Genomic DNA, 11,337 nt, shown 5'->3' with positions numbered 1-11,337 from the left:
CTCAGATATTTCAGACACAGTCACAACACAAAGTCTATGTTGCATAGAATCAACTGGATAGAACCTGTGGTGTTTGGTCAATGTTTGGCAAAGATCAAAGGTCAAAAGGTCACTATTAAACCAACCAGCCCTCTCACACCTTGACCCCAGGCAGGACATCACTCTGAGTGTGTCCTTTCAACTGAAAGCCACAATACACACCTTCAAATCTCACAGCTCCGTAGCTTACAGATGCATACCAGCCCATAGCGAAATAAATCTGTAGCCAGAGCCAGGACTATGACAAACATACCAAAATGTAATCATTGTAGCATTTCTAAATCAAAGCAACTTTGATTGAACTCATCTACAAACAATAGCCCCAGCTACCAACCTTTCCCCATAGACAAACAGAGAGCCCAATAGGATAGTTTGTACCTAGATATGTGATGGAGCTAGACACACCAACAGAAACAGTCCAAAGCATGCCGCATACACTAACTCCCCCACCCCACCCACCCATCCAATGTATAGATGGACAACTGTTTGGAGGGGACCCTGATGATATGAACCATGGGACACACTTTACTATACACAGGCCAAGAGTGTAATCAAGTATGGTCAACTATATTATATTACTATAATATATTACTATATAATGTATTTCATATATTCATTTGATATACTTATATATACATATATTTATATATATATATATTTTATTTTATTTATTTATTTATATATATATATATATATATATATATATATATATATATACTTATATTTATATATATTATATTTCTCTACGAGTGGGGACATATATTCATCTATACATTCTATAACTTGACAAAGTGCTAAGTAAAACGTGACAGTGCATGTGACGTGATATTTCAAATGTGTGAATGTAAGGAGAAGTCAGAACTACGCTAGTCTTATGCATAGGAGTTCACTATGTATCTTACTAGGAGAAAAACCAGGCTTGAATCAGAGATAAAGCCTGTGCCCAATATTTCACATTCCAAAGGAAGGAAAAAATTAAATGTTAAGCTACAATCATCCAGAATGGATTGTCTGTGATAAAAATATATATATTGATCCTTCACAACGACAGTGTACTCAACTATATACAAAGTCAACCTCATGGGCAACAATGCAACTTTTCACTGTCATGTTCATTAGGTCACCCAACAGAAAACATTTTGCAACTGAAAACTAAAATTAGCATTTCTCCCTGGACAACTCCAGGTAGTCCCTCCTTGTTTCAGTCGGTTTTCTTCCATTTGGTGCCTAATAAACATGACCCTGTGCACAAGACTACCCAGTCTCATAAAACCCACACCAATTATACTTAGAACAATGTTTATATACTATATCTGATATATCAGCATCTAAATGTACATCTAGAGAGAGAAGAGAAGGGGACTGAAAGCAGACAGGGGAAATATTGTTGTCCCAAAATGTAAAAACATGCTTGCTGAGAGCTTTGTGCCTCGTGCCAGATGAGGGAGTCATTTCAAATCGAGAATTAGAATTAAAGTGAGAGTATGTTACAAAATATACTGTGCGTCCCTGTATTCCAAATTCTTCATTCATCATTGAGTACTTAAACAATTGAGGAGAATAATCAATAAAACTCTAATAATCATAATTATAATACAAAAATAAGAGGTGCAATCTCCATACAATAAATCTTTAACATTTCATTCCCAAAATGCTTCATAAATGAATTAAATTCTGCTAATAATATACAAAGCCATGAGGAGAATCCACAGGTAGTTATAATTTCATGAATAAATAAAAACATCTACAGTCAAATAAAGCAATGAGAGAATCTAAACGTGTCCATCCCCTGTATGCATGTGTCAGTCTCTTATGATCATCTTTCTCTGTGGTGTGTTTGAATGTGTGTGTGTGTGTGTGTGAGCGTGTGTGTAATACCTGGTTGATTCTGTTCTTGCTTTGTTGCCACAACGTCCTCCTCCCTCCCCTGGCTACACTACTTCCTGTAAACACAAGTTAATTTCTTGTAAACACATACCTACTTCCTCCCCACTACCCTTATCGCCAGAACGCATCTCAAACAAAGATTCTCTCCCCAATCCCCAGTCACAGCTCAAGCAATTCAAACCCTGACCCCTGACCCTTGACACTGAAACTCAAGATCCACAGCATACGTAAGAGATCCCTCACTCCCCGCACCCTAACGGTCCTCGCACCCACCCCAACAGTGGACCTGTGAGTATGTCCAGTAGGTCCATAAAGAGTGGATCAGTGATGGAGACAGTAAACTCGAATGCCTTAGCCATCCTCGTCTTTCTCTCTGTGAGTTACGAACCTATAGAATAGACAAGGTTAATAGTAGGTCCTTCAGGAGTGGATCTGAGCAGAGCTAGCCAGCAGTTTGTGCCAGCTGACCACTCGCTTCCGCACGTCCACCTTATCCAGCCAGACGTAGGCCTCTCCAATCAGGGTCTTCTTAATGAACTTCCCTCCATTGGACACCAGGAAGAGCTGGACAGAGGGGAGAGAAGAGTTAGACACCAGGAAGAGCTGGACAGAGGAGAGAGAAGAGTTAGACACCAGGAAGAGCTGGACAGAGGGGAGAGAAGAGTTAGACACCAGGAAGAGCTGGACAGAGGAGAGAGAAGAGTTAGACACCAGGAAGAGCTGGACAGAGGAGAGAGAAGAGTTAGACACCAGGAAGAGCTGGACAGAGGAGAGAGAAGAGTTAGACACCAGGAAGAGCTGGACAGAGGAGAGAGAAGAGTTAGACACCAGGAAGAGCTGGACAGAGGGGAGAGAAGAGTTAGACACCAGGAAGAGCTGGACAGAGGAGAGAGAAGAGTCATGTTTAGAACAGACATCTAGCAGACACTTTTATCCAGAATATTCTTGGCACCCAGGACCAAAAATTGTGTGCATGCGAGCTGGCCGGCTACTCGATTTATGTAACAGTCTGTCACAAGAGTTCATACCCAGCATGACACACAGAGCATGTGATATAGGGGGCAGCGGTACAGCACACACAGTATACGAGCATCCTACGTATTATACTTTAAATGACATATAACAGTATCTAAGACAAAAAAGAGATGCATGAGATGCAGACAGACAGACAGAGGCAGGCAGGCAGGCAGGCAGGCAGACCTGCAGAGAGTGGCCAGTGGGGTTCATGCAGAATCTGAAGGTCTCGTTGAAGGAGGGCTCGCGGTCGTGACGACACACCCGGGTCTTCTTCTTGATGATCCTCTTCTGGGTCGCAATGTTCACCACATACAGCTTCACATAGAGGTCTGTGGACACACACACATGCACTCATATGAGCACACACCACATTTGTCACAAAATAGTTATCTTCTATTTTCTGAAACAGTGTGTGTGTGTGTGTGTCTACATGAGTGTGTGTGTGCGTGCGTGTACCTGAATTCACATGTATCTATACCATTTCAGTGTGCGAGCGAATGTGCATCCACATGAGTGTGTAAACGTGTGTCTGCATGTGTGTGTGTGTACATGTTTGTGTGTAATGTACAGGTGCATATACCAGTACCTGGCAGGTGGTCTGGAGACTTGAACTTGTAGGTGATGTTTCTGCACTGGAGAATCTCCAACACCAGCTGGTCTCCCTCTGTCTTCAGCTCCTTCTTCAGAGCTATCTTGATCTCCCCCATTACCTGGGTCTTACCTACACACACACACACACACACACACACACACACACACACACACACACACACACACACACACACATCACGTTAGTTCAATTACACACCAGTGGCGGTCAGTGCCATTTAAGAGGGAGGACGATATTATTTTTTTAATGAGCATGGCTTTATTTCTATTACAGCATATTGGATGACTCTCATTCATATTCCATTCACCCAGGTCAATGTAACAGCGATAGGTTTAGGCTACTACAGGATAGCCCAATTTTCCCTATACCCAACATGAGGTTGCTACAACCTAGCCTATGAATGAAAGTTTACAATGTAGGTGCACATTACCGCCTTGCACACTCTTGCCTGCATCAAGCTGAGCTAGGGTGTAATCATTAGTCCAACAGTTGCAAACGAGAGTTTTCATTGGACAAATTCAGGTATGTTTATCCGTGTTTTGTTCCGTTTGCTTCCGTTTAAGAAAAGTTTTTTCAACAGAATCAGCGGAATGAATACACCCCTGATCACATGCAAACACAGTTCACTTTGATCCCTTTGATCGTTGTATTTTCCCTTATCACATCTACGTGCTCTCCTCCTCTCATCTTTTCCCTGTGCTTGTGGACTTCAGTGCACAACACATTAGCTGTCTGTGACCAGGCGAAAAAACCTTTCCAAGCAAACCTTCATATCATAACCGCTAACTGCTACACACAGCCTACATCGTTGTCACCATATTAACGTCATAGTCAACATAGCTACTAGAACTAACGCATTAGTACACCCGCTATAATCATGCAGTACAGTGTACAGTCAGCAGCAAGCAGTTTAGCAGTTACACCGGCGGGCCCCGGTGGCAATAAATGAATAAAACCAAAAGCTTACCTTGACTTGGAAGAGTTCCAGTGTTGGATAGCCATAGCCAGCTAGCTAACATTGCATCCCTCTCTGTTTGAGCCGGGTGTTTGAGTAGGCTAAGCTAGCTAGCTGCATTTTCTAGCTAAGTGAAAGTGAACAAAAATACAACTAAATATAACTCTCTCTCTTTCTCTTGCTTCCTCTTCATTTTTAAAGAATGAATTTGTTGAAAACTGTTCAACTATTGTCTTTCTCTTTGAGTCAACTACTTACCACATTTTGTGCACTGCAGTGCTAGCTAGCTGAGCATATTCTTTCAGTACTAGATTCATTCTCTGATCCTTTGATTGGGTGGACAACATGTCAGTTCATGCTTCAAGAGCTCTGATAGGTTGGCGGACGTCCTCCGGAAGATGTCATAATTACTATGTAAGTCTATGGAAGGGGGTAGGAACCATGAGCCTCCTAGGTTTTGTATTGAAGTCAATGTAAATGTACCTAGAGGAGGACGGAAACTAGCTGTCCTCTGGCTACACCATAGTGCTACACTACAGAGTGCTGTTGAGGCTACTGTAGACCGTCATTGCAAAACAGTGTTTTAATAAATTATTTGGTGACGTGAATATATTTTGTATAGTTTTATCTAAAAAGGATAACTTTTTTAATGTTTCACTATTTGTATTTTTATGAAATCCAATAAGGATGATGGCCCTCCACTTCCTCCTCTGAGGAGCCTCCACTGATCACTAGAGTGTTCCTTCCATGACACGTGTCAGTACTGTATGAAGTGTGCTCATAAGGTCAGATGAATGTGACTGGTGCTGTTACTTCCTGATGACTCATGACTTCACACCAATCACAACACTCACACTGGGATTCAACTAAACCTGCCATAGAGAGCAGACCAGCTAACCATAGTTATATCTGAGGGATGTGTTGACACATATTGTACATACTGAAGCTCACAAGGACATACTCACACCTATACACACACATGCATGCACACCATAGAATTACGCTTCCACCTCCAGGGGGTATACACACACATACACACACACACACACACCACTGTGACTTACCCTCAGAGTCCATATGGCCCATTGGTGCAATCATCACGTCGGTGCCATTTGGAATCTTCCCACTGTCAGGAACAAGATTATATCAAAATACAGAAATATATACACTGAATGTACTAAACATGTACCCCCATCCCCCTCAATTCTTTCAAGGCTTAACAAATCCTTCTTTAACCTGTCTCTTCCCCTTCATCTACACTGATTGAAGGGGATTTAACAAGTGACATCAATAAGGGATCATAGTTTCACCTGGTCAGTCTATGTCATGAAAAGAGCATGTTTTGTACACTCAGTGTCTATAGAACAAACAGTGTAAAATATATACAATAACCAAACTCACAACCGAGGGACCTGGAAGATGGCACTGTCCACGGCATTAGTCCCGCTCTCTTCCTCCAATAGGCTGTAAGCACTGCCACTCAGACCGCTGTCCAATGAGGCGGCTGTTACCGGGGCGTCACCGGACCTGCCGGGCCGTGCTGTATGGAGATTGGACCACACAGGTCACGAGAGAGAGAGAGAGGGAGCCCCATATAGGCCTGGTTGAGAATGTATTGCCTTATGTGGGTGCACTATGGGTCTCAATAAAGCCTTGGTAACTTTTCTCCTTTGGTTTCAGTTAAGTTATAGTATTACACCACCCATGCCTACTGTTACCATATTAAATATTATTTAGCACTTTGAGTGTGATGGATAGCTCTTCCACCTTACGTGACATAACATGATGTGTGTGTGTGTGTTTGATCTACAGATTAAGGGCAGCCAACACCTCTCCTCCAATACACACCAAATTGTTATCATGAATAGCACCACAATGCTATAGAAGACAGGCATGAAGCATACAGGTATGGGCAGATGTAGCAGAATACATACAGTATCATCCCTCACACATAAACAAGACAACATTTTCAAACTGCTTCATCACTGGACACACAGAGAGAACACAAGGACACAGACACATAACGATCCAGAGAAATAGTATCAAATGTTAAGCAACATAAATATGTTCACAACAGACCAAACAAAAGGCCCACAGACCCTAGTACGCGTTAGTAATCTAAATGTTGGACTAAGTGTGTGTCTGCATTGTGGGGCTAACTAATCATTTTACTCTAAAACACATTGACGTAAAGTTACTTATAAGCAATTTTTCCATTTGTTATACAAATCATCACAATTACATGTTAGTAATTGATGGTAGTTTTAAAAAACGTGCATCGTTTAAATGTCTATTTATGTCTTTGCCTTGCAAAAGTCAGGTATAATGAATGCACTGTTTATATTCACAGCAACTCCTAAGTTAGTGTGTTACTGACTGGGTTTGACCTGGGACTTCTTTGTTCCACAAGACTGTGTTAGCCAGCTGAGCTAAAGCCTAGGCATTAGCTCGGGGATCTTAATGCCAAAACAAGTTTAAATCACTTCTTCAGCTCTGGCAAGGTTACTCACAAAACCACCTCGTTTACATAAGTGCAGTGGTGAGATAGAGTATGACTGGTCGGTTGTGAATGGCGTGGGATGTGTGAGTCACGTGACATGAAACTGGATCTATGCCGACGCTCTTCTCTCTCAGGCCTCTCGACATGACAAGATAAAATAAAAGTTTGCTAGTACCATTGAAGGACGCAAGGGAAAACGGAGTAAAAAAAGTGTACAGGTACTTTATAAAGTATTATAAACTGGGTGGTTCGAGCCCTGAATGCTGATTGGCTGACAGCCGTATATCACGGGTATGACAAAACATTTATTTTTACTGCTCTAATTACGTTGGTAACCAGTTTATAATAGCAATAAGGCACCTCGGGGGTATTTGATCATTTATATGGCCAATATACCACAGCTAAGGGCTGTGTCCTAGCAGTCCGCGTTGCTGCATCGTGCCTAAAAACAGCCCTTAGCCGTGGTATATTGGCTATATACCACACCCCCTCGGGCCTTATTGCTTAATGGTTTTATGGTAATTGCTGTCAAGCCTGATTTATTATGAATTTCTTATTATTATTATTTTTAAAAAATTGTTTGTTTGTTTTTGTTTTAGGCGGTAGATCAGCTTTAATATTGCAGATAGATTGTAACTTCCATCAATGTAATTGTCTGCATCACTTCCAATCCCCCATATATATATTTTGCAAATATACTGTATATACAGTGGCTTGCGAAAGTATTCACCCCCCTTGGCATTTTTCCTATTTTGTTGCCTTACAACCTGGAATTAAAATGGATTTTTGGGGGGTTTGTATCATTTTATTTACACAACATGTCTACCACTTTGAAGATACAAAATATTTTTTCTTGTGAAACAAACAAGAAATAAGAAAAAAAAACAGAAAACTTGAGCTTGCATAATTATTCAATACTTTGTAGAGCCATCTTTTGCAGCAATTACAGCTGCAAGTCTCTTGGGCTATGTCACTATGAGCTTGGCACATCTAGCCACTAGGATTTTTGCCCATTCTTCAAGGCAAGACTGCTCCAGCTTCTTCAAGTTGGATGGGTTCCGCTGGTGTACAGCAATCTTTAAGTCATACCACAGATTCTCAATTGGATTGAGGTCTGGGCTTTGACTAGGCCATTCCAAGACATTTAAATGTTTCCCCTTAAACCACTCAAATGTTGCTTTAGCAGTATGCTTAGGGTCATTGTCCTGCTGGAAGGTGAACCTCCATCCCAGTCTCAAATCTCTGGAAGACTTAAACAGGTTTCCCTCAAGAATTTCCCTGTATTTAGCGCCATCCATCATTCCTTCAATTCTGACCAGTTTCCCAGTCCCTGCCGATGAAAAACATCCCCACAGCATGATGCTGCCACCACCATGCTTCACTGTGGGGATGGTGTTCTCAGGGTGATGAGAGGTGTTGGGTTTGTGCCAGACATAGCGTTTTCCTTGATGGCCAAAAAGCTCAATTTTAGTCTCATCTGACCAGAGTACCTTCTTCCATATGTTTGGGGACTCTCCCAGATGCCTTTTGGCGAACACCAAATGTGTTTGCTTATTTTTTTCTTTAAGCAATGGCTTTTTTCTGGCCACTCTTCCGTAAAGCCCAGCTCTGTGGAGTGTACGGCTTAAAGTGGTCCTATGGACAGATACTCCAATCTCCGCTGTGGAGCTTTGCAGCTCCTTCAGGGTTATCTTTGGTCTCTTTGTTGCCTCTCTGATTAATGCCCTCCTTGCCTGGTCCGTGAGTTTTGGTGGGCGGCCCTCTCTTGGCAGGTTTGTTGTGGTGCCATATTCTTTCAATTTTTTAATAATGGATTTAATGGTGCTCTGTGGGATGTTCAATGTTTCTGATATTTTTTTATAACCCAACCCTGATCTGTACTTCTCCACAACTTTGTCCCTGACCTGTTTGGCGAGCTCCTTGGTCTTCATGGTGCCGCTTGCTTGGTGGTGCCCCTTGGTTAGTGGTGTTGCAGACTCTAGGGCCTCTCAAACAGGTGTATATATACTGAGATCATGTGACAGATCATGTGACACTTAGATTGCAAACAGGTGGACTTTATTTAACTAATTATGTGACTTCTGAAGGTTATTGGTTGCACCAGATCTTATTTAGGGGCTACATAGCAAAGGGGGTGAATACATATGCACGCACCACCTTTCCGTTATTTATTTTCTATAATTTATTGAAACCTTTTTTTACATTTTACTTCACCAATTTGGACTATTTTGTGTATGTCCATTACATGAAATCCAAATAAAAATCCATTTAAATTACAGGTTGTAATGCAACAAAATAGGAAAAACGCCAAGGAGGATGAATACTTTTGCAAGGCACTGTATATACAGTACCAGTCAAAAGTTTGAATGAGTAGGTGGGTCCAAACTTTTGACTGGTAGCTTATATACATATACATACAGTACCAGTCAAAAGTTTGGACACACCTACTCATTCCAGGGTTTTTCTTTTTTTAAACTATTTTCTACATTGTAGAATAATAGTGAAGACAACAAAACTATGAAATAACACATATGGAATCATGTAGTAACCAAAAAAGTGTTAAACAAATCAAAATATATTTGAGATTTGAGATTCTTCAAATAGCCACCCTTTGCCTTGATGAAGAGCATTCCAGGTGAAGCTGGTTGAGAGAATGCCAAGAGTGTGCAAAGCTGTCATCAAGGCAAAGGGTGGCTTTTTGAAGAATCTCAAATATAAAATATATTTTGATTTGTTTAACACTTTTTTGGTTACTACATGATTCCATATATGTTATTTCATAGTTTTGATGTCTTCACTATTATTCTACAATGTAAAGAAAATTAAAAATAAAGAAAAACCCTGGAATGAGTAGGTGTGTCCAAACTTTTGACTGGTACTGTACATACACATACAAAGGCTGATTTATTGTTAGGGAACAATGCCGGAGCCCTGGATTGATAGTCCATTTCCTGGTATTAGCAAACTGTGTCGGCGGCCATTAAGAAATTGTGTCTCACTGCATGAATCTCTGGATGTGTGGCTGTGTGTTAGCTCTCTCTCTCTCTCTCTCTCTCTCTCTCTCTCTCTCTCTCTCTCTCTCTCTCTCTCTCTCTCTCTCTCTCTCTCTCTCTCTCTCTCTCTCTCTCTCTCTCTCTCTCTCTCTCTCTCTCTCTCTCTCTCTCTCTCTCTCTCCCTCTCTCCCTCTCTCCCTCTCTCCCTCTCTCCCTCTCTCCCTCTCCCTCTCCCTCTCCCTCTCTCTCTCTCTCTCTCACAATCTCTCCTAATTTCCCTTTCTGTCTGTTGTAGCGTAGCTTGTCTGATCTCTTTTTGTCTGTTGTATGTTGTCAGATCTCTCTCTTTCTGCAGGTGTGCGTTAGTAGTATCCCAGCCTGTCTCTCTCCGGCTGCAACAATCTTTGCAGTCAGTCACACGACAGAGACGTGCAACTCTCACCTCCTTCCCTCTGTGGCCTCTCTTCAGACATGGCTTTCCTGAAGGTCAGGTGTCTGCCGTCTGCTTGGCTCCCATTGGCTGATGTTGCCGGGCCCGGCGGGGCGGGGAGCGAATCGGATTGGGCTTTCTGAATGGTGAGCACGCCCACTATGCTGTGTCTGTGGTGCCTCAGGGAGAGGCGGCCTCTTTGGGCTGGGGGGTAGGAGACTGGAGGGGGTAAGGGGCGCAGGCGCGGGACAGGGTCACGCCAAGGGGGTAGAGGGCAGAGGTCAAGGCCGGGGGCAGGGGGCAGGGGGCGGGGCGAGATGGAGACTCAGAAAGCAGGAATATCATCACCATGGAAACCAGCTTTACTGTCAGTCACATGCAGCCACAGTGCGCGGTGCGTAGTCGCCCCGCCCCTCCACGTCACATAGGGGTGGGGCGTGCAGCATCTACTGAGGTGCATTGTGGTCCCAAAATAAAAAAAAGGGTGGGTGGGAGAGGGGCAGCGGACTGCATGCACAGCCGTCTCAGAGTGGAGTAGCTTGAGAAAGCCGGCCATTTTGGTATAAAACAGAACAAAATAAGTCCACAACACGGGGAAAAAAAGGGTTTGTGAAATTTAAACAAAGGGAGACTTGTAAATGCTTGGATCAGGTAGTTCAAACGATTCAAGTGCTATCTAATTGTAATTCCTAGCCTTCACTCTCTTGGACCATGATACCATGGCTAGTCCAAACTGAATAAAACATACTGTGTCTACTAATCTACTGAGTCTACTGTGTATACCATGGTAGTCATTGGTTTGACTAGTCATGTGAGAGCACTGGCAGTGGTGCTGTGTTCTGGCACTGATTGTGGTCCCAAAGTGACCTTTCAAAAGCCCTACTTGTTTGTCGGGAGTCAGTCTTG

At 42.5% G+C, this 11,337-nt stretch overlaps 1 protein-coding gene across 1 annotated transcript in view; it reads right to left on the bottom strand.

The window, feature by feature from the left end:
- Positions 1 to 784: 784 nt before the first annotated feature.
- Positions 785 to 11,337, bottom strand: part of LOC121548077 (protein piccolo-like) — a 71,134-nt gene continuing 60,581 nt past the window's right edge. Inside the window, exons 20-25 of the mRNA XM_045213317.1 lie at positions 10,444 to 10,755; positions 5,910 to 6,048; positions 5,573 to 5,634; positions 3,530 to 3,664; positions 3,127 to 3,272; positions 785 to 2,490 (exon numbers count right to left, since the gene is read on the bottom strand). Of these exons, the coding sequence (XP_045069252.1) occupies positions 2,347 to 2,490; positions 3,127 to 3,272; positions 3,530 to 3,664; positions 5,573 to 5,634; positions 5,910 to 6,048; positions 10,444 to 10,755 (938 nt within the window). The 3' untranslated portion in view covers positions 785 to 2,346. The remainder of the gene's footprint in view (positions 2,491 to 3,126; positions 3,273 to 3,529; positions 3,665 to 5,572; positions 5,635 to 5,909; positions 6,049 to 10,443; positions 10,756 to 11,337) is intronic.

Source organism: Coregonus clupeaformis, unplaced genomic scaffold, assembly GCF_020615455.1.
Source record: "Coregonus clupeaformis isolate EN_2021a unplaced genomic scaffold, ASM2061545v1 scaf0097, whole genome shotgun sequence".
NCBI lineage: Eukaryota > Metazoa > Chordata > Actinopteri > Salmoniformes > Salmonidae > Coregonus > Coregonus clupeaformis.
The sequence above is the reverse complement of the archived record's forward strand: the minus strand, read 5'-3'. Positions and strand labels throughout refer to the sequence as shown.